General features: G+C 35.5%; 1 protein-coding gene across 4 annotated transcripts in view; it reads right to left on the reverse strand.

Annotated features, from left to right (window-relative positions):
• Positions 1-24,062, reverse strand: part of KLF12 (KLF transcription factor 12) — a 449,527-nt gene that overhangs the window by 156,072 nt on the left and 269,393 nt on the right. For all 4 annotated transcript variants that reach the window (XM_034936790.3, XM_008952787.6, XM_008952789.5 and 1 more), the window contains one exon: positions 3,716-4,262. In XM_034936790.3, the coding sequence (XP_034792681.1) occupies positions 3,716-4,262 (547 nt within the window). The remainder of the gene's footprint in view (positions 1-3,715; positions 4,263-24,062) is intronic.

Here is a 24,062-nt window from a genome sequence, read left to right on the forward strand (position 1 = left end):
TTAAAAAAATCTTTTCATGCCATTCTGTCCTTAGTCAAGCATCCCTTGCAGAAGTTTCACCCCACCCCTTCCCAAACCCTCACCACTCCCTGAGCATCACAGTAAATACATGTCTTCCTAGAACATGACATCCTACATGAAAATACTTTGGTCAAATACAGCTTTCTCTATTTGCGATTATAATTAAACTCATTCCACTGGGCAACTCCCTGGCTGGTCTATTTTAGTCCAACTCTGTCCACAATTATCAGTTATTTGTTTCTATGATTATTTCGTGGAAAGTCAGTAGCTCTCATTAGACTGTAAGCACTATGAGACAGAAACAACATCTGCTTTGCCCAACACTGTATCTTTGGTGTCAATAAAATGCCCGATAATGATAGATGCACAATAGACAGCTGAAAGGACAAATGGTTCAACTGACAGGACACGTGAGCTTAGACGGATGTGCGCATTCACAGTCCTTCACGTAATGTGACATGTAGGGTAACCTATTTCTCTATCAGAGACCAGATACGTTATACCAACTTTAAAAGTAGCCAGTACAATCATCTACATTTATGCATTACACTTTGTATTTTTATCATTAGCATTTTGAAAATCCAACTTCCCTATCGTATTTTCCTTTGCTCATGCATACCAGAAATACACATCCGAAGTAGGAAGGGAAATGGGGGCTCCCTTTATTCTCTCAGCCTTCACTGCTGGCTCACCGCCCAGCTGCATATATGCTAAACAAAGAACTGAGGAATTACTGAAATGCCCTTTCCTTTATTCATTCTGTGAGGTAGGGAGGCTTCTTCCACTAGACGGTTTTACTATTACCTAATTAATCAGTTAAGCAATAAAAAAGTATAAAATGCTATAGCAACATTTGTAGAATATGGTTATTATAAAAACTTAGTATAAACTAATAAAAATAGAAAATATGGGATGTCCTCAAATAATTTCTCATACTAAACTCTCATCATCCCTTAAAATTTGTTATTGTAAAAACTTTGAGAAGCAGTTCCATACCAATGTCTTGAGGTAGTTTTTCTGTTTAAAATTCAACAAGTTTTTGTTCCTCCATACTTGTTTTTATAAAAAAGAGAAAAGGTTTTTGAATATTATTGATTTTGGTATTTTTTGGGAGAGATAATAAGTAATTTCAATCATTTATTGATAATTGATGGATGCTAGACATTTATACATTATGTTCTTTTTTTTTTTTTTAGATAAGAGTCTCACCCTGTTGCCCAGGCTGAAGTGCAATGGCTCAATCTTGGCTCACTGCAACCTCCACCTCCCGGGTTTAAGCGATGATTCTCCTGCCTCAGCCTCCTCAGTAGCTGGGATTACAGGCGTGCGCCACCACCCCTGGCTAATTTTTTGTATCTTTAGTAGAGATCGGGTTTCAAAATGTTGGCCAGGCTGGTCTCAAACTCCTGACCTCGTGATCTGCCCACATCGGCCTCCCAAAGGGCTGGGATTACAGGCGTGAGTCATCACACCTGGCCTATACATTATGTTCCTAATCTTCCCAATAATCTTCTTATTATGTTATTATCCCATTTTATCACTAATAAAAATGAAGATTAGTGAGATTAAATAACTTTCCCATTTACATAGGTATAAGTGACAGAGCTAGGGTTCTAATTCATACATCCTTGATCCCAAATCTCATATTCCTAATGATCATAGCACAATCTGCAGGGTTTATACTTAAATTTTTATTCTTGATACGAGAAAACTACTGAGTAAAAAATAATGCATGAAACAAATATATTAATGTAGAGAGCAAATTATAGCATGAGTCTTAAAAGTTCTACTACAATAATTCATTTTCCAGAAAATTAAATTTTAGCAATATTACTTTATATATTATACTTTCAAAATAAAAATCTCTCTCACAAAATGATCATGGCAAACAAAAAAAATCACTTTTGTTTCTTTCATTAGTGAATCAAAATGGTATGAAAGGCCATGAGCAACATTAATATCTTTATTAATTGACTTTATAATAAAATAATTTTTATCTTATTTTACAAAGATTAGGTTCTATCATGTACACATGTATACATATATAAGATAATATGCAACTTTGCATGTTTTGCTACTTGTTAATTTTGAATTCTTAAAACATTTGCAATATCATTTCTAAATTGTAAAAGAAAATAAATATCTGATTTGGCCTGCAGTTATGTTGTTATTATTCAAATCTGATTTGTTCAGTTCAATCAGAAGTGTCAGCAATATCAAAGAGGGTTTGGCTCAGGTAAAATCCATGAAAAGTTTCCCTAATTCCTCTTTTTCCTCTACGTTTTCACTAGAGAATAGTGGGACTAGCTCCTGGCCCATTAGAGAACAAAAGAAAGAGATTATCAAGTAAGCAACGAGTGTCTGCATCTCAAGTTTGCAGTCTAAAAAGCCTGTATGCTCTGAATCATCAGATTTTAGTTTGGTTAAACTAGGAAGGTGAAACTTATTTCACGTGTGATAAAGAAACTCACTCCAAATAAAACAATACCTTGCTAATGGTGAATGCACAATTCTGTAATTCATATCTGCAAAAATTTCTGTTAAGTTCACAATCAATCAAATGTATTTATTCCCACCTCATACAAGAACCAAAACAACCATATTTACTAGCATTTTATGAGAAGGCAGTGTTTTATGTACTCATCGATCATATTTTAATTACAGGCCTCAGTAGTAACATAGTGTCAAAGCAAAAAGTAATACAACATAAATCTTAATCCATCATTATTTCTAGGCTCTGAAGACAAAGTACATACATATGTATTTACTTTAAAAGGGAATAAGTCAATGATTATGGGCATTCTGCATTTCTGTTGAAGGGTGGCTTGGTTTTTAGATTCATGGGTAGTGAAGAAAGAGAAGACAGCATGATGCCATCACAATTTCCTCTAGTAAAATTCAGGGAAAAAAAAGAACTTAAAAGTACAAAATAACTTCATGACCAGCTGCATAACTATCAAATTTAATTAAATAACTAGTGATGATTACACATAGTCATGTAGCAAAGTTATCTTCCTGCCTTCTACCCTAAAAGGGAATATTAATATTGCATCTTGAAATATTTCCAGTATATTGAGTCATCCTGTTCCTTAAAATAATAACTTAGCCTTATAAGAAGTTAGTAACACAAGCTACATGATACTACTATAGTCAAACACCTAATTCTAGAATTATTTTAATGGCAACTTAATTTATAGGTTACTCAAAAGTGAATGATTAGATTCCAGGCATTGCAACTTCACAACATTTTATATTATTATCACCTAAATAAATTCCAACTGAACAACTCAACAAAGAAACATCCGGATTTACTTAAAAAAATTTACAATTCATAATCAGTAATTTATACTTCATAAGCAATTATGTTCACCATAGATTGCCCTTTCCAACTGAGGACTTAAGAGCATTTCAAAGCAAGTATTATTTTGCAAACTTAGATATCTGAATTCTAACATTACGTGACCTATGGTAAGTAAAAATACACTAAGCAAAACTGGAGCATATACCTACATAAACATAGGGTGAGTTCCCTCTAAACTGTGTTCTACTTAAGGCTGAACAGCTGGTGTCTCCATGTTGCTCTACATAGAACTTCTTTAGATGTAGTGTTTGTATACAATTTAGGTTTTGTTCACTGCAAAAATGAAGTCACCTCTAGTGCTGAAATAAATCAAGGCTTGTTTATGTCTCTTACCTTTGCCATGGCCTCTCCCATCCTCCAAAAGCGGCACGACAATAGTGTTGTTCACATTTCCAGGTGACCTTACAGCTGTGTAGACAACAGGCACCGACTGTACCACCACGGGGATGCGGTGAACATGACTCAGTTTGTTAGACTGTAAATTCATGGGACTTGAAGGCGGTACAGGATGGATAATGTGCAAAAACTGCTGGCCTCCAACACCAGATGCAGAGGCAACAAGGGGCCCTGGAGTTAATACTGTTGACGAAGATGACGCTGAAGATACTGATGTGATAACAGTTGGGGATGAGGCTAGACGACTAGAAGACGATGAAGAGGTTGAAGTTGAAGAAGGTGAGGAGGCAGACGCTGTCATGGAAACTGGGGAGGATGAAACGGCAGTAGGGGACGTCCTGGCTTTGTTTATTGACAAGTCCACTGGCTCAGTTTGTGTTTGGAAGTGATCTACAGATAACGAGTCCTCCGGGGGCTCCCCTTTCACATTATTTAGCAACAGGGGAACGGCTTCCATATCGGGATAGTTGTGGACGTTTGGAGACTGTGGGGAGAAAAATGGAACATATATTTATCTTTGTTTATCACACATTTTATCGATGCATGGCTTACCACTTGAATGTTTATTAATTTTTCTCTTATTGCTATGGGACATTTATTCGTTCTCCAAATATCTGAAGGATTGCTCAGAGACAGTCACTGTGATTAAAACTGAGGGCATAAGAGTACAAAACAGAATAAGGCCTCTACCATAAAGATATTTTCATTCCATTGGGACAGATAGACAATTATTAAAATACTATGAAATCAGTGCTCTATGAAGGAGAAAAGAGGCCATATGAATCTCTAGGATTCTAACCCTTACTCAACACTATCACAATACGGAAACATATTACCTGGCAACGATAGTGGGAAAACTCACTATGACACTTCTACTTTCATACTTGTTGCAAGAGTTACCATACCATACTCAGTATATTCTGAGCATTAAAAAAGGGCATAAAGTTCTTCAACCTCCCACACCTGATCACTAATTTATTAAATGGAAGTCATTTCTAATAATTAGCTAACTCTTCTCAAAATAATGTGCACAACTACAAGTGACATTTTAGGAAATAATAATTTAAGAAAAACTTATCCTGAAAATTATAATTTGTCTATGAATTTTCATTTAATCTGAAATAATGATGATAATGTTGTTCAAGTTCACCTGCACTCTTTTAAGTTTTAATGAGCAAAATTTGATAATAATAGACTCCAAGATTTTACCCAGACTAATGTGATCAGCATGCTATTATTTGCATGAATATAATTTTACTCATATATCTATTCATTCATAAATTCAACAAACATTTATGAAATGTCTGCTTGCAAGTCCCCAAATGGCATAAGAGTACTATTAGTGGTGTCAGTCTAGATTAAAAAGAGAGAATTAGACTATACTGATTATTTTGGTTACATCTGTTTGGCCAGGTTAACATAGACATTATTTTTCCATTTATGAGGAACAAAAACTTTTTTTCACTTTTTATGGATCAGAACAATACCTAAAATTATATTAAATTAGTTCATTTTGTTCCTCATTTAATAAAAGATTTTGGTGTGCTATTCCCCCTAAAACTTCAGCATACATTTAAAGGAATGAAACATGTTTCCTAAAGCCTTTTTAAAATAGAATATAAATTACAGCTCCATTCAAAACATACAATAGGCAGTAGCACAAGGGCATTTTACTCAGCAACTGAGAAAAGAAAGAAAATAAATCAGTAATGGTACCAGATCAACTAAAATAGGAAATGGGTTGATGTTTTAATGCTGTTTTTCCTTTTTCTTAGCTAACATGGTTACTTACCTATAAAAACAAATGACTTAGAAACAATTAAAGTGAGTCATCTAAAATATGTACTGTATGAAATTCTAAATGACAAGATTTTCAGTTTATGTGCTGAAATTGAGAAATAAATTTTTAATCTTTTCAAAGACATTTAAAAAACAAAGAAAAAACAAACACCATAAATTGAACTGCTTTGATAAAAGCTATTAGCATTATCTACTCTTGTAACTAGAACAGTATTTCAATTTCATCATTATCATTTCATTTCTTTGTAGAATAATGCAAAATGTTTCTTATTACTATATTATACCCACATAGAAATTCTTTGTTTAGGCTGCTTTCATAAAAGACATCAACTAGTTTGTCATTAAAAGATAAAACATATCAGTAAGCACATATTATTAAACACCACTAGTTTGACTTTAAATATAGTCTAGGTAAGTTTTTCTCCTTTTACCGTATCAACATATCAAAAATTCTTATTTTAGAAAGAGTGATTACTTCCACCACAAATTTTTCTCCTCCTGTCTACTTAGACACAAGATTCCTACATACATTTACAAATCAAGGAGTAAAGAGTACATCACTGCAGAAATGTTCTATAATGTAAACGAAAGGTGACTGGGTAGACAGACAATACAGGAGGGGGAGCTGATAAATGCGGACCTTATCTGTAAGGAGATTGCTTGTGAGGCACCAAGTTTTACTGAGCTTTGCAGACTGCTTAGACTTCTCTAAATTATCTTTATTTATCACACAAGTCTACCTCTTGTGGGTATCTTCTTAATCTCTTACTGAGGAAAATATTTACCTCTTAAGAAGTTTCATAACAACATCTTGTTGCTATGAACAACAGGGTTATACCTAATAAATAATATTAGCTATATATTATATATAATATATATAACATATATATCATATTATACATAATACATATAGCATATATAATATATAGCTATATATTTTAGCTAATGCATATTAGCTTTCATTAGAAACTTGTGAAGCCAAATATTAAGAGCCCCTAGGTACTTTGAGACACCTAAGAATTACATGGCTTTTGCATGAGCTCAAACCAGAATATAGAAAAGGCTCACAAAAATAAGGAAGAATAAACCAAACTCTGGGACCAAAGAATCTTATTCAGAACCTTCTACAAATTATGCATGAATTTGTAAAATCACAGAGACAGACGCTGGTCCTTTTTCATATGTGGCAGCTGAAATGCAGCTACCACTCAAAAATAATGCTTCATCAGTATAAACAGGACAAAATCCTTCTTGTACCATTCATCTGTTTACAGCGTTGACACAGCAGCATATCCTGACAGCCGACACTAATCTCTCATGCAATGATTATGATGCAGGTAAAGTCATCCATAATTGCAGCTTCAGATTACACAGACATATCTGTAAAGCCAGAAGTACTGCAAAAATATGGTCTCAAAACAGCTATGGCACATACTTGTGTTCCTCCTTTTAGGGAAGAAAAACGACCCAAAAGTCTTAGTCCTGAAATCATCATTAGAAATTCATTTCTTTACTTTTAGGAAATGGAAAATCAAAAGCATTGGTTTTGTGGTGCACACCTGTAATCCAAGCTACTCAGGAAGGTGAGGCAGAAGAATCGCTTGAACCCAGGAGGCGGAGGTTGCAGTGAGCCAAGATCGCGCCACTGCTCTCCAGCTTGGGCAACAGAGGGAGACTCCATATTAAAAAAAAAAAAAAAAGGCATTGGTTCTGAGATTTGCATCTGTAAATGTGTGGTTGTGCTGACAGGAAGGGAGCACTACAAATGGCCACAAGGGGGAACGAAGGCTGAGGAGATACAAAGGAAAAAATCCCAAGTGAGAAATACTTAGAATAGTGAAAATTAATTGAAAAGATTACAAGTATTAGAGAAAGTGAGAGGAGATACGGGGTATGCCACTCAGGAACCGGCCTCAACGGGGATAAGAACACTGAAAAGAGGAGAAACAACAAAGAAAGGTCATAAGTTTTAAGCACAAGGAAGAGACACTTCTGCAAAAAGGACAAATAATTCCATACTAACATTTTGCCCTTGTTTAGTAACTCCTCAATTCTGGATTCATTAATGAATTCTCATGGCAGTGTCAACTAAGTGGGGTTTTTTTGTTTGTTTTTAAATAAAAGCCCATCATGATCTTTGCCTGGGAGTGGTGACTATAGCTGAATTTTTGCTGTTGATGTCCCTGATATGAAAGATAGAAGACTTACTGTATTCATATTCATGCTAAAACCCTCCTTCTAACAACATGAAGATTGTATAAGAACACTGGATTTTTGTCAAAGAGGAGAGTAATTTCATTTTCCAAAAGATTATATAATATTCCTTGAAAAGGTCCACTGTAAAACTTAAATTTTTATAATACATATTAAATAACTGCACAAATACACACAAAAGGCCAGAAAAGTAAATGGAACAATATACTTCATTAAAAACAATGTGTGTGAAAACCTAAAGATAAACATAAGAAGGATTATACTGCCACATTGTCTTTTCTCCAAAACTCTCAAAGCCAGTTTTACTCACATTAACCCACTTGATAAAATATTACATATAACATTCCAGTGAACATGGTTTTTTTGAGTGATCTGGAAATTACATTTGAGGTTTTCTAATCAGATAATTTTTTTTCCTGAATAAACATCTTAAAATGTAATTTCAGCTTTAGGCATTTTGTTGAATGAATGTCAAATGAATCTGAAACCTCCTACTTGTTAGTTCCCAGAGTACTAGATGTGTTTCCTACAGTTATCTATTGCTATCAACTGAATTTTATTACAGTCTGTCTGTGAACAAAAAACATTTTAAATGATGGTCGTATATTTTAATCACCTGGAATTTAAAAAGAAAGAAAAATACGTCTGGATACTACTCTATCTTTGGAAACCCCTCCAGGGATTTTTCTGTGTAGTCAGAGCTGAGGAGCAATGCATAATATTCTACTAAATGTCATTCAAGATTCACATGCTCTTTCCTCTTTAGTAACACCGGCGATGTTTAGAGATGGGGCTGACATACATGGGCATTCACACGTACACACAAGATGGTCCCAGCTATCTATCTATCCTTTCAGTCATCTGTCATTTAAATAAATTATGTTCCATTTTACTTTTACAAATGTGTTGAGAAATAATTTCATGGCAATTTTTAGAAAAGATTATAAAGTAACTTGCCTAACATTACATAGCTCACGGCTTAACTGTCACAAGAATCTTTGTTTTGTAGCCTGTTGTGTGATATTATACAAAGAAAATCTGATTTGGACACAAAAGACTTAGATTCATCACCAATCCTTGCTGCTTATTAGCTGTGCGATCTTGGTATCATCACGAAAATTCTCTAGGTCTTAGCTTATCCATCTATAAAAGTGTGATGTTAATTCCAAACTCATACAACTGTTGTGAAGATTGGGTTAATGGCATTAAGTGCTTTTTAAGTAATACTGAGAAATGAGAGAGACAAGCAAATGAGCAGAACTTCCTCCGGTTAGAACTAAAAATTCCAAACAGAACTTACTCTATTACTAAAACTATCTCAGGAGGAACTTGACTCACTGAATGTAGCATAAGATACATTCTGACACAGAATCTCATAAACACAGTCATTGCGGAGGCATAGTGTTTACTGAACCAAATAAATACATGTTACAAAAAAGCTGAACAAGTCATCTTTAGGGATCTCTTATGATTATTTAGAAACAATTTTCTCTTAAAATATAGACAACTGTCATTTGATACTTTTTTTTCCTCTACTTTCTAGCTGAGTTAGATTGGCCCACAGGAAGATCATGTAACAGTTGATGGAATACACTTTAACTGACTGGCCTGATTTCTTAATTCCACAGTATAAATAACTTAAATCAATCCACACTTCAGTGTGCATCCATTATGACAATAATATAACAAATAGATTCAAATAATTGCTTTGGGATGTTGGCCATTCTTTAGCAGTCTTATTATGAGACAATACAGGAGCATATTTGTTTCTTGTGTCTTGGTAGAAAATTAGTTTACATAAATTTCACTGTGTGACTTAGTGATTAATTGAACATGTACGTTTTATAGGAGGTGCTTAAAGAAATTTACTCTGTACTTCACATTAAAAAGGAATTAAACTAAATCTATGACTCCACATCCTTAGAGCTTTTAGGTTACACTGCATTATTTTAAAGACTAGTGTATTTTAGGTGAAGAGCCAAATTCCTTTTGAACATGAAGTGCACAGTAGGTACATGGCTTAGTTTTGGTGCCTGGGTTTCCCTTAGTAAATACAATTTTTTATTAGTAGTAAATGAAATGGTTTTAAGAGATGAGCACCATTCTTAAAAGAAGCATCCCGCAACTCTGGCTATTTCTGCTACAAGTATAAAAGTCACCACACATCCATTTGTGAATGGAGTATGCATTTCACTTTCCTCTATTCTTTTGTATTACTAAAAAGGGAAGCCTATTTTTCAATATTTGTCTTGCATGAGCCCCCATGGTCATAATTTACCTTGCTTTCAGCTCAGTGATTCTTCTTTACATGTTCAAGGGCAAACTCTTAAACATAAATGCCGTAAAAGTGTGAATTTATAAAACTGACAAAAACGTAAAGCAAAGTATACTAAAGAAAGATAAATTGTACTTCCTCTAAAAGTACAGATGACAGAGTAAAAGGAAACAAGTAGAAATATCCTACACTGATAACCTGGAATTTGGTTTGAATGAGTTATCTACTGCATGTAAGGGGAAGATATTTGAATAAATATTTAATTCAACTGCCTTATATCAATATGTCAATTGTCAGTTTAAGAAATGATTGATTCCGGCCAGGCACGGTGACTCACGCCTGTAATCCCAACATTTTGGGAGGCTGAGGCGGCGGATCACTTGAGGTTAGGAGTTCAAGACCAGCCCAACATAGTGAAACCCGGTCTCTACTAAAAATACAAAAATTAGCCAGGCGTGGTGGCGCGTGCCTGTAATCTCAGCTACTGGGGAAGCTGAGGCAGGAGAATCACTTGAACCCAGGAGGCAGAGGTTGTGGTGAGCCGAGATCGCGCCACTGCACTCCAGCCTGGGTGACAGAGCGAGACTCCATCTCAAAGCAAAACAAAACAAAACAGAAATGATTGATTCCTTAAGAAAATTTGAAGTCTATACATCAAATAATGTACTCTCTGTGCTTTTACATTTATGTTTTTTTTTTTTTTTTGAGACGGAGTCTTGGTCTGTCGCTCAGGCTGGAGTGCAGTGGCGCGATCTCGGCTCATTGCAAGCTCCGCCTGCCGGGTTCACGCCATTCTCCTGCCTCAGCCTCCCAAGTAGCTGGGACTACAGGCGCCCGCCACCATGCGTCTAATTTTTTGTATTATTAGTAGAGATAGGGTTTCACCGTGTTAGCCAGGATGGTCTCGATCTCCTGACCTCGTGATCCGCCTGCCTCAACCTCCCAAAGTGCTGGGATTACAGGCGTGAGCCTACATTTTTAATGCTTTTTTACATATGAATTGAATTGAAAATGCTAACCTTTAAAATGTGTTCAATACACACATTTAAATTTATCCTAAAGTTCTCTTACTTCCTAATAGTTATATTTTTTCATGACCTATTTACCAGGACTTTCATAAATCATATTATTTACCTGAAGCAAATCAGAATCTATGTTTACGGCTGACTGCTACTCTGAAACTCTGGTTTGGCCCGTGTGTGATGACTTTAGGTTGGTGTGAGTGAGTGAGTGAGGAGGAGACAGGGAATTTTGTTCATGCATTCTAAAATTGGTAAGCAGGACAGGCGTGGTGGTTTACACCTGTAATCCTAGCCAAGGCTGAGGCCAGCAGATCATCTGAGGTCAGGAGTTCAAGACCAGCCTGACCAACATGGTGAAACCCTGTCTCTACTAAAAAAATACAAAAATTAGCAGAGTGTGGTGGTGGGCGCCTGTAATCCCAGCTACTAGGGAAACTGAGGCAGGAGAATCGCTTGAACCTGGGAGGTGAAGGTTGCAGTGAGCTGAGATTGTGCCACTGCACTCCAGCCTGGTCGACAGAGTGAGACCCTGTCTAAAAAAAAAAAAATGGTAAGCAGACATTCCCAAGGACTGAAAAAATGGACAAACATTTTTAAACAGGAACATAAATGTGTTCCAGATAAATACACAAACCTTTAGCAAATAGAAGATATTTTCTTTTACCATATAACTAGGGAATATACATCACACTTGTTAGCTTGGAATATGGTGCTCAAGATGTTTTGAATTTTAAATCCTACTTATATGGCCAGAAGAAGTAGTAGTATCACTATAACAGGTCAAAAACGGAAGCTGGATTAAGTCCTATTATCTTGCAATTGTTTTTAAACAACATTTCACAAAGCACACAAAAATGTCTTAAAAATAAAGACGTAACTATTATAGGGTTATCTTTTCCTCATGATTAGAATTTTGTCCTTTTGGTTTTAAATTAATGTTATTATTCATTGCATGACTTAAAATATTAATTAAAAGTTCACTATACTGCCAGAAAAACCTGTTGTATAGACTTTTAGGGGATAAATCTTTATCCTAAACCACAATCTCACTCCAGTGCCTGAGGCAAATGTTCTGTGCTAGATACATATTTTAAAATATGCAATAATGTTTACCATCCTCGAACAGATTAATCTCTGCTACCAGATGGGCCCTGCTTTTGATTCTATAAAATGTTCACCATAAACAGTTATTTCTTACAACAGTATCTCATAGTATTGAAGTATATCAAATTTCAGAGGAAGAAAACTTGACCTCAGAGTGGCTGTAACAGTCAAATGACACATTTAAAAACTCCTACACAGGATAAACATGTAAAGCAAAACTGTAACCTTGTTATGTAAACAAAGGTATATTAGCAAAACAATGGCTTTGCTTTTTGGATAACCCAGTGGTTCCTTTGGTAGTATCCATGGGGGATTGGTTCCAGGACCCCCCTCCACCAAGGATACCAAAACTACAGATGCTCAAGTCCGTGATATAAAATGGCACAGTATTTGCATACGGCCTACACAAATCTCCCCATATACTTTAAATTATCTCCACATTACTTATAACATCTAACACAATGTAAATACAATGTGAACAGTTGTCATTTCCTATGTTTTCATTATGTCTCCAATCCTAAAACTTTCAATCTGCAGTTGGTTGAATCCGCAGATGTGGAATCCAGGGATATCGAGGGACAACTGTATATACTTGTCTTCTAATAGAAAACACTTTTAAAGAGAGATACACCACCAGGCCAAGGCAAGACTAATGGCGAAGTTGAGAGAAATCTCTCTTTTCCTACCTCTCCTGGAAACAGAGGCAGCTGCAATGGGAAAGTGTCACAAATAGAAAAGCCAGAGTTTTGAAAGGCCCCAGAACTTTTCCATGAGCAGTGGGTTTATTTATTTTTCAAATTTTATTTTAGAATCACAGAGTATATGTGCTGGTTTGTTATATGGGTATATTATGTGACACTGAGATTTGCGTTACGATTCATCCCATCATCAGGTAGTGAGCACAGTACCCAACAGGCAGTTTTCCAATCCTTGCCTCCCACCCCCAATAGTACCCAGAGTCTATAGTTGCCATCTTTGTGTCCATGTGTACTCAATGTTTAGCTCCCATGTATAAGTGAGTACACGTGGTATTTGGTTTTCTGTTTCTGTGTTAGTTCGCTTAGGATAATGACCTCCAGCTTCATCCATGTTGCTACAAAGGCCATGATTTCATTTTTGTGTGTGTGTGTGGCTGCACAGTATTCCACCGTGTATATGTACCACATTTCCTTTATCCAGTCCACTGCTGGTGGGCATCTTGGTTGATTCCATGTCTTTGTTATTGTGACTAGTGCTGCAATGAATATATGGATGCATGTGTCTTTTTGATGGAATGACTTATATTCCTTTGGGTATATACCAGTAATGGGATTGCTGGGCCGAATGGTAGTCCAGCTCTTACTTGAGAAATCTCCTAACTGCTCTCCCCGGTGCTTGGACTAATTTACATTTCCAACCAAGAGCATATAAGCATCTCATTTTCTCTGGGGGTCCCTCCAAAATATGTTACTTTTGTTTACTTAACAAAAGCCATTCTGACTGGTATGACGTGGCATCTCATTGTGACATGGCAGCTCATTGTGATTTGATTGAGCAGTGAATTTAATTGCATCTCAACTCGCTATGAAATTAATAAAATACATTCACATAAACCAACACTTTAGCCTTGGCTTTTGTCTTCCAGGTAAAGGAGTATACAGTCATACAGGTGTTTCTGAGGATCCCAGAGGGTGACACTATCTAAGGCTGTTGTAATGGGCCCTTTTTGGACTACAACTGCCACCAGGCACACACAGGTATATGTAATTAATGCACTTAAGTAGGAGAATAAATTGTACAAATCAAGCCCCCATTGCCTATACTGGTCAAGACAGCAGCATAAGCAAAATGGGAAAAGAGCCAGGCTGGGGACTTAGAGATGACGGCAGGCACAGGGAGGCAGAAAGCAGGACAACTGATGTTCCTGAAAAGGGGGCCATGCCCGCCAGCCACAGCTTCTGCTAATCAGGTGTGAGTTACAGTGACACGAAGACCCTCAGCTCAATGTTCCTCTTGGCTGGGATGCTTATCCATCAGAAATAAGAATTTTAAAATATGATCACAGTAATGCTGACAAGGATGTAGGAAAACTGACACCAATATTATGCTACAAGATAGGAAGGTACGCGTTTTAAGGAATCCTGTTGAACTGTCTCAAAAGTCTTAAAATACCTTAGAACTAATAACTACACATTTAAGAATCTAGGAACTGCCATCCTCCTCTCTTCCTCCCACCCTCCCTCCTCCATACACGCACCCAGCCACCCACCTACTTGCACAGTCACCTCTTAAGCAGAGGAGTGACCCTATATTCACAATCCATTCAACATCTATCCCTAACTACTCAACTTTAAAAAATAAGGTAATGTTTGGAAGTGGCACCCTCAAGCAAATACTATTTAAACCAAACAAAAAAAGGGCCTGGAGCAGTGGCTCATGCTTGTAATCCCAACAATTTGGGAGGCGGAGGTGGGCAGATTGCTTGAGCTCAGGAGTTCGAGACCAGCCTGGTCAACATGGTGAAACCGTCTCTACTAAAAACACAAAAATTAGCTGGGTGTGGTGGCGTTTGCCTGTAGTCCCAGCTACTCCAGAGGCTAAGGCATGAGAATCACTTGAACCCAGGAGGAGGAGGTTGCAGTGAGCCGAGATCACGCCATCACACTCCCAACATGGGTGAGAGAGTGAAACCCTGTCTCAAAAAATAAAATAAAATAAAATATAATAAGCTAAAATTAAAATTAAATAAATTTTAAAACAAAACAAAATAAAAAAGGCGTCAAGGAAAGTTAAGGCAGATTTAGTCATGATTCCCATGGAATGATCTCACAATTTCAAGTGTTGGAACACCAGAAGCAGCTTTCTAAAGACAGTCTTTATGTTTGAAAGATTACATATATAGCAACCATTTCAATTTCATGCAAATAAGCACTTCAGATTGTTTTGAGAGAACATCCCAGGGGCAACATCACTGATTTAAATAGCACTGTATCTAGAGCAAACTGGACAAGAATCAAGATGACGTGTTCTAGAAAACTTTGTTAGATGACTTAAAAAGGGGCCTGGTGAGGACACAGAAAATGATGTTGAAATTGCTTGTAAAGATACTGAATGAAATAATGACATAAAATTTGAGAGTCTAGGGAAACTTCATATGCTAAAATTTATATATTTTTGTATAAAATGTGACGGAATTTGTTTTTTAACTAATTTAATACATTCAAATATTAACACTCTTAAGGTGAAATTATCTACACATTTATACATTCTAGTTGGTTACAAAATTTCCTTCCTGGGGAAATAGGGCTAACTTACTGCAGGGACTTACATTTAGACACAGATGGCAATTTTGAATTTTGAGAAAGATGTCTATATGGATGCGTAACTTTGTCTTATTTTGGGGAGTAAAAATTAGAAACCAAAACATGGACATAAAAGCAATCAAGTTTGAAACCAAGATTTTAACCTTAACTATTCACTGCAACCATTTATGAAACATTTTAAAGGTGCAAAGAACAGAGACCTATGGCAGTAGGTATGGTGTAGACATCAACAGTTTACAAAGCATTATATGTAATTCTAATAATCAGACAAGTTTGAGAAACAATATTCAATGGCAGGGAAACCTTTTGTGTAACGATAAGTGAAAAAATGTTAGTATACAAAACTACACAAAAAGTATGAGCTTAATTTTGTCCCCCCAAAGCATTCTCATTTATACATGAAAATAATACATGGAAAAAAATGTTCTGGAATGTTAACAATAGTTTTTCCATTAAGTGAATTTGTGGGTGAACTACATTTTCTTTTTTATCTTTTTTCCTATATTTTCTACAGCAAATCTTTGCTACTTTTAAAATTTTAAAAGTCATATTTTTAGAAAGAAAAGTATTTTGAGAAAGAAATCTAAAAGGGGAGCAGAGGCTTTTAAAATCTGGTTTTCATATTTCTAGATCCTAGTGAACAATAATGTCATTAGAAGAAAATATTCTATACTGTTAAAAGCTCAATTTGCTAAGTGTGTCACTAGTATAAGTTTTATACTGGTGGCATGATTTTTCTATAAAAATTAACACATCCACTTATAATTTGAAATTAACTAAGGAAAACAGCTAAATATAACTGATAACTGAAGGTATGTGATTCTAGTTTCCCCAGTGGATTAAAACAATGGTGTTCCCTGGGAATCCCAAACTGCTGCATTACCGGGTGATTTACTGGGCGAAGAATTTCATGTTCTAGAAACTACCATAAGCAATTACCTATCAGCATCTGGGTATTACAAGGCCTTTTCTGTTTTTGATGAAAAGCTTTCCATCAGTAACTATTTAGTGATCATTACTATATAATCAACACAACATTGTGATAAATCTGAGGATGCTACAAAAGGATTTTTAACCCTTGCTCTGGTAACAGCATTTTCCCCCCTAGAGATTGAATGAGATTTCCATCACTTTAAAAGTGAACTGCATTTGGAAAACATGAAAAGGAAAAGTAATGGGGAAAGTTTCAACCCTATATTCTATAAAAATGGAGAGCATTAAGAACTAATTTGAGGAAAACAGAATTGTGCTCTTTAAATCAGTGTCTTCAGAATGCATAAACTGAAAAAGCGAATGTTCAAATAAGTGTTATAAAGACTGTGAAATCAATTTTAACTGATGATTTCAAAATGCAGGAAAAAAAGCAACATTTACCATTAATATTTACTACAACATTATCTGGCAGATGGTGTACGGGACAAACATTTTTGCTCTCATTAGGTGGTGGGGTAAAACCCAGAAAACTGGGTTCACTTTGCTGGAGTATGGGAGGAGCCTCTCTGTCATTAGGTCTTTTTTGGGGCAAATGACAGCAACTCCCTCATCTACAGAAACTGGTGCCAATGCACTTCAGTATTCAGCAGCTTTCCAGGTGCACAAAAGTCTGTGGGGTAGGGAGGCCTTCTAAGGACCACATGCAAAGCAGGGAGCAGGGGCAGGCAAGAGCTTTCTCTTCTGGTAAAGTTTTCCTCTCTAGTTTTACAAGTGAAGAAATTTGGTCTCACGGAGGTTGAAGACATTGCCCACGGCCCCAGTGGAACATAGACCTGTAATCTAAACCTACGGGTAATTCCTAAGACTGAATCCACCTCCCCATGCTGCCTGCATCAGCCCTGGAGAGGAAGAGAAAGACCTCCCGTCCTTATTGGTGAAATTTCCTCATGGAATTCATGTGCAATTAGTACGTGGAAATACCAACTGAAGAGAATATAAAATAATGGGCACTGCTAGGATAGTTGTAAGCTGCAACTCACTTCCCCAATATACCTTGCATATAATAAATTTAATGGCATGATGCAGATGTCAGTTACCAACATCATAATGTCTATTTCTTTAGTTCCCGTTTGTTCTCAAGTCAGCCTTTAGAAAAATAAGGACAACAAAAATCCTTCCTCATTTAGGAATAGAATCCTGCATTTTGTGCAGTGGTCATGCTGTATGGGATATGTGTTTGAAAGAAATGAGAAAAGACGGTAGGATAAAATGGAAAAAAAAAAATCCAAAACCAAAAACCTCATTAGATTTGAAAGCGAGTACAATTAGCATTGTAAGCAGAAAAATCAGCTCACCATAAATGTAATTTCTTTTCTTCCTTTCCTTTCAAGCTAAAGACTCATAACTTTTTTTAAAAAAAGTTTTATTTTTGACCAATGATGAGTGCTCTTTGATAAAACCAATGTAATAAAGCGGAACTTTTGCAAATAGGACAATAAGTGAGAAGAAATGCAGTGTGGTTTTGTGAAAAGGATACATGCCTGAGTTCCGGTCTGGGTTGTGTTTTATATGATCAGTTCACTCATTGTCTCTCTTCAATTTCTGATTGAAGATGATGTTGATCATGCTTTTGCACAGTTCAGGTGTCTGTTATCTCCTCCAGCTGTACCAGATTCCACCTGTTCTAAATTAGATGCCACTCTTCTGTGCTTCCAAAGCACTCTGAACTTTGTGCTTCTTTCTCTTACGAGGCGGCCATGGGCCCACCAAAGATATCATTTTTATCTTGTTCTTTTGTAGACAAGCACCTATCACAGTCCCCAGTACAAAGTAAGCACTTAATTAAAGCTCATTAGTAAAGCTCCAGTTGCTCCCCAAAGGCCTTCCTGGGTTTCAGATTGAATATATCTACGGGCCACATGCAGTGGCTCACGCTTGTAATCACAGCACTTTAGGAGGCCAAGACCGAAGCTTGCTCGAGCTCAGGAGTTTGAGACCAGCCTAGGCAACACAGAGAGACCTTGTCTCTACTAAAAATAAAATATAAAAATAAATAAGCTGGGTGCGCTGGTGCACACCTGCAGTCTTAGCCATGCCAAAGACTGAGGAAGAAGGATCACTTGAGCCCAGAAAATCGAGGCTGCACTGAGCTATGATTGCATCACTGCATTCCAGCCTGGGTGACAGAGTGAAAAAAAATCTATGAACTAATTACCCCGTGACTAAAACTTAAACGGTAAATATATTAACTTATTATAACATATAAAAATGAAAGTTGAAAGTTTCCAGTGCCTCATTCTTTTGTTAAAGAATTTAAATTTATCAATTGATATTTAATTCCTCCCACTACAGAACTTTAAGTGACTAGTTTCCATGTATTACAAGATGATTTTTACAAGAAGAGATGAAAGACACACTTCCAAGGGGCTAAAAATCAAATGTATGAGTCATATTTTGTATTTTTGCTAATTTGAAATACATTTTTTATAACTAGAAAATTTATATTTAGCATCTCTCAATATGTCACAGTAATAGGAAGTTAAAAAATAACACTCTTTCTGGTTCCAAAACTTAGTCTTCATGTCTATCAAATTTTTCAAAGTTAGTTAGGATTCTGCATTTTTTTCTGTCAATCGGGGTGTAATACATGGCATGAAGGTTATAAATCCTGTAACTAGATACAATGATAAATGCATGTACCCCATTCTTGTTAATTTTCCATTCCACAATAAAAAACCCCTGCTAACTCTGATCCTTTCAGTGTGGGGATTACCTGTACCAGCAACCCACAAACTCTGCTGCTGCTTCCTGTGCAGTGAACTCTACAACTGCCTTTCTCCTCCCTTTGGCTTATCTTGCTCTGCTCCTTCATGTTAATTCCATTCTTCTAGAACTTCTGCATTGGCATTCTTATTTGGCATTCTTATTTACACTAAAAGAGTAGTTATTAATGGCAGGTAATGTGTCCCCCAGGGGACACTGAGCAACATCTGAAGACATTTTTGATTGAAGCAGTGACAAGACAGTTCCCATGACAAAGACAAAAGACCAAGAGTGTCGAAGTTTAAAGAAACCCTGGATTAAGCTATCATCTTTTTCCTACTTTTTCCCCTAACATCTTATATATTACTTTTTTTTAATTTGTGGAATTATTCCGTTTTCCTCATTTTTCCTTCTCTAACTCTTCCATATGTGTTAATCATGTAAATATATCTACAGAGTCCAAACATATATACATGTACCTCCGTGGGTATGTGAATACGGCTTAGGTACTGGTATGAATGCTGATGGGCATGTGTGTATTCTTGTGACATCTTAGCATGTAGTGCACTTAAAAGTCATGGAAGGAGTGTGTGTGACAGAATATGTAGAAAAATTAACTTGAAGTGTTTATTACCTATATATACAAATGTGTGTGTCTACGTGTTCCTAGCCCTTCATATTATAAGTATTAATTGAATAGTTTTCATAGATTTGCTTAAGTGTACAAACAGAAGAGTGCAGATATAGTTGGGTTTTTTTTTTTTTTTGAAAAATCAAAGGGTATTGAGGTTAAGTTAAAAACCTTAACACATAAATGCAGTTGTGATCTCTAAATTCACTAAGCATCTGTCTTTCCAGTAAGGATTCCAGACATCAGCCCATGTGATGCTACTGTTAGCTAAATCTAGGCCCCAAACTTGAATTAGTTTTACAACATGTAAAGGGGAAAAGACATGTCTAAAAATTATAAACCTGCTGCACATACATTACAGTGTATTGTTTATTCCTCACAACATCTCAATATAAAAAACTATTATGAATCACATTTTACAGATAGGAAACAGACGTGGAGAGGTTAAGAAATGTGCCAATGGTTCTAAGGCATTAAGTGACAATGTCAAGATACAATCTTTAGTGATCTCTGGCAATAAAATCCATGGCCTCAACTATTAATGCAATACTAACTCCCACATCTGAATCTTTAATGTATGCCCACAGCAGATCAGGAAAGACTGAAATCACTGTAATCAATTCTATAAAACCTTTGTCTCTTATTTTGTGCAATTTTAAGACGACTATGTTTCGTAAAGAAAAAGAGTCAAAAGGTTAAGTAAAAACTTTCACAGATTTCAACAACATATCTTAGCAGAATTATTTTTTCCTTTATTGGTTTTCCTTATAAAATCTCTAAGAAAACAACAACTGTACGTTATTCAATTATTTATTACTGAATAAATAAGAAAAAGAAAAGAGTCAGGCACATTAATCACTTCTTTGATCCAAATAGAATTCTGGTTCCCATGAGATAAAGTTACTCTGTGTTTTTGGTTTTAAATAATTCCTGTGATAAAATCCCAAATTAATTATTAAGTAAATTAGCAAACTCACATTATATGATTCATTTTCTTCTTAGCATCAGAACTTTCAGTCACAGTTAAGATAGCCAACATTCAATTATCTACTCACAGACAGGATCACAGTACAAGTAATCCCAAGTGACAGATAATCCAAAAAGGCATTTATGTTGGGTTTAAAATTCCTTATATGATTCCAGCAGATTTACCACCATAATTATATTTATTAGACTCATATTAAAATTCATTTGTATTTCTTAAACACATGCCAACTGAGGGAGGATCTCAGAAACATGCTGGATCAAGAAAGGAAGCTGATTTGCTATTAGCAATTTTCCTGTGAATAACTGACAAGAAGTCATGGGGATAGTAAAACTAAATTTCATATTTATTAAGAGTCTTATGTGATAAATTAGAGATTATATTATAGCAGTATTGTAGAGGTGTTACGGCATGGGCTGTGGATTCCAACAGACAGGTTTGTGTACTGGTTCTGCTTTTGTTCCGTGACCATAAGCAAATTTCTTATCCTTCTAAACTTCAGTTATTTACTTACAACAGTGCTAATATTAGCACTCCCTACATATTAAGGGAGTTCTAAAAATCCAATTATTAAATGCACACTGCTTGACACAAAATAGTTAAAATTAGTTGTGGTTGTTATTTTTTGTTTCAGTTATTATTTTATCTATTTTACTGTAGTGCTAAAACTAGAATATCCGATAGTTTGTATTATTCCTGCCTCCCATAAAATGATGCCATCTTTGATTATTCAATAAATTACATAGTATACTGTAGGGTCAAATATTAGAATATGTTCATCTGGTGCAGACAGGCAAATACTAGAGATGCACAGTTTTCTAGTTTTAAACTTCTGGGGCCATACGTATTCAGGAATTCAAACTTTGGTAGGTTTTGTAGAAGGTAATAGCACCCCGCCAGGAGGGCTTGGGGTGGAACTGGATACTCCAACACATTAATATCTCTGCAGTAAAACACATGAACATTTACACTGAGTGTTATAAAGACTATAAATACTTGTATGTCAGTTTAGTACAGTTTTTAATTCTAAATAAGTATTTTTTCAGAATTTTTAAGGATTTTAGATTATAGATAAGAAGTTGTAGAAATGGATTAAATAGAATGATACAACTAACCTTGATTCTACAGTTTTCCATTAATAATATACTACATATCATAGCATTATAGGGTAAGATAACTGGGGAATTAAAAATTCCTCTTGGTTTACATAAAATATCCCTGAATAATTTGTAGTAAATGGAATTCTAAACAGCAATTCAAGTTTAAGTAATTACTCCCTAATTTTTAAAAGGGTATGGCAGATATCCTGATTTGTATAAAGTGACATACAGATAGCATTACCCATTTTATACTTGGTTTCAATTAGGAATTAATTTCTCTCATAGTTGTACTTTACCAGTGAGTGGGATTAAATTATCAGATTTAAGGATTTAACAAACTATTAAATTCCTCAGTGCTGATCAGTAGATGAAGCAGAACATAAGCAATATGATTGGAAATGGAGCTGAGTTCTCTAGGGAAAAAACACTGGTCTATAACTATAATCTTCCCACAGATACACAACAATTATATCGGATTGTAAATAGTCCCCAGTATGAGGTAGAAAAAAATCTGATGCATATTTATAAAAGACTGAAGGAAATCGTTTATATCATTCACTGATCAGAGTAAGGAAAATATTATTGACTATAAATCCAAAATATTCAATCCAAAAGATTTTAAATTACAAAGGAGTTCAAAAGTTAGTCTAACTGCCTGGGTAAAATGTGCTGAAAGTTCTGTTCAACAGAAACATCAATCAACACAAAATTCATCATTCAGGAAGTGCTAAATTTTCAGTAATCACTGACATGAGAAGATCACAGTAGAATGAAGGACTATATATGCGTTAAAAGTGGTACATAAAAGACCATAAAAATAAGAATTTTGAAGAGGACTTAATGTTGTCAAGTCTGAATAAGGTTAGAGTAATAGTTTTCAATCCAATATAAAATTAAGGAGTAAATAACAAGTAAACAGGTTTAAAAGCTTCAATTGTCCAAGTACAGGTATAAGGAAGTCTGACAGAAAATATATGATGAAAGACATATATAGTTATATAATAAAAACAACAAATAAAAAATCAAGGCCCCTTCCACTAAACAAAAAAGGAGTCTATAATAAGTCAAATGTTAAGGTCAATTTGATTGCCTAAATTCCAAACATAACTTTGTGCTTTCTGTTAGGATAAAAAGAAATAACATGAGTAGCTCTATAATCACATTATCTCAGTAGTGAGCTGTATACATTTCTTACCATTGTTTCAAAAACCACATTAAACTGCAAATCTTTTTCATGAGGAGCTTTATGAAAGGGACCCAAAGTGATGACATGCAAAATAATCTGGACAATTTATAGCAAGTAAAATGTGGAAAAAGAAAAGCCCAAATTTCATTTCAGCCAAGGCAGAGTAGTTTGTATTAAATCAACTCTTGTATTAGAAACAGTAACAAAACTAGATTAAATTTGTAAAAGTGCATTTTAAGACACTGGAGAGCAACTAAAACAATCAGAACTTTAAGGTCCAAGATCCAAGAAGGAAAGAAACACAAGAAAAGGAACTATCAATGTATATCATTTTTTCCTTGAGGCATAATCACGTCTGCTATTCACTTAAATTACAAAATATTTCAGAATACTATCCCAAATTACTTAAAACTAAAAGTGGAGGAATAGATAAGAACAAACTAAAAGGAGATAAATAGATAAGAAAAAGAACAAATTAAAAATTTTTAGAGTTATCCAACATGTACTTTAAAATAACAATCATAAAATGCTTAATAGATAAGAAAATTGTACTCCAAAACTGCAGTCTACAAAACCAAACAAAAACCTAGTCAAATATAGATTCCAAAAGCGAAAAATACAGTATTTGAATTGAAAACCTGACACTTGTGTTTGACAGCAGAAGGACATAGAAACGATTAATGAACTGAAAAATGAACGAGCAAAAATGAGAATGTAGTTCGAGTGGAAGTAGTAAGATACTTTAAAAAGCATAAAACAGGCCCGACACAGTGGCTCACGCCTATAATCCCAAAACTTTGGGAGGCGGAGGTGGGTGGATCCCTTGAGGCCAGGAGTTTGAGACCAGCCTGGCCAACAGGGTGAAACTCCATCACTACTAAAAATACAAAAATTATCCGGGAGTGGTGGTGGGCGCCTGTAATCCAGCTACTCGGGAGGCTGAGGTGCGAGAATCTCTTGAACCCGGAA

Source organism: Pan paniscus, chromosome 14 (assembly GCF_029289425.2).
Source record: "Pan paniscus chromosome 14, NHGRI_mPanPan1-v2.0_pri, whole genome shotgun sequence".
Lineage (NCBI taxonomy): Eukaryota > Metazoa > Chordata > Mammalia > Primates > Hominidae > Pan > Pan paniscus.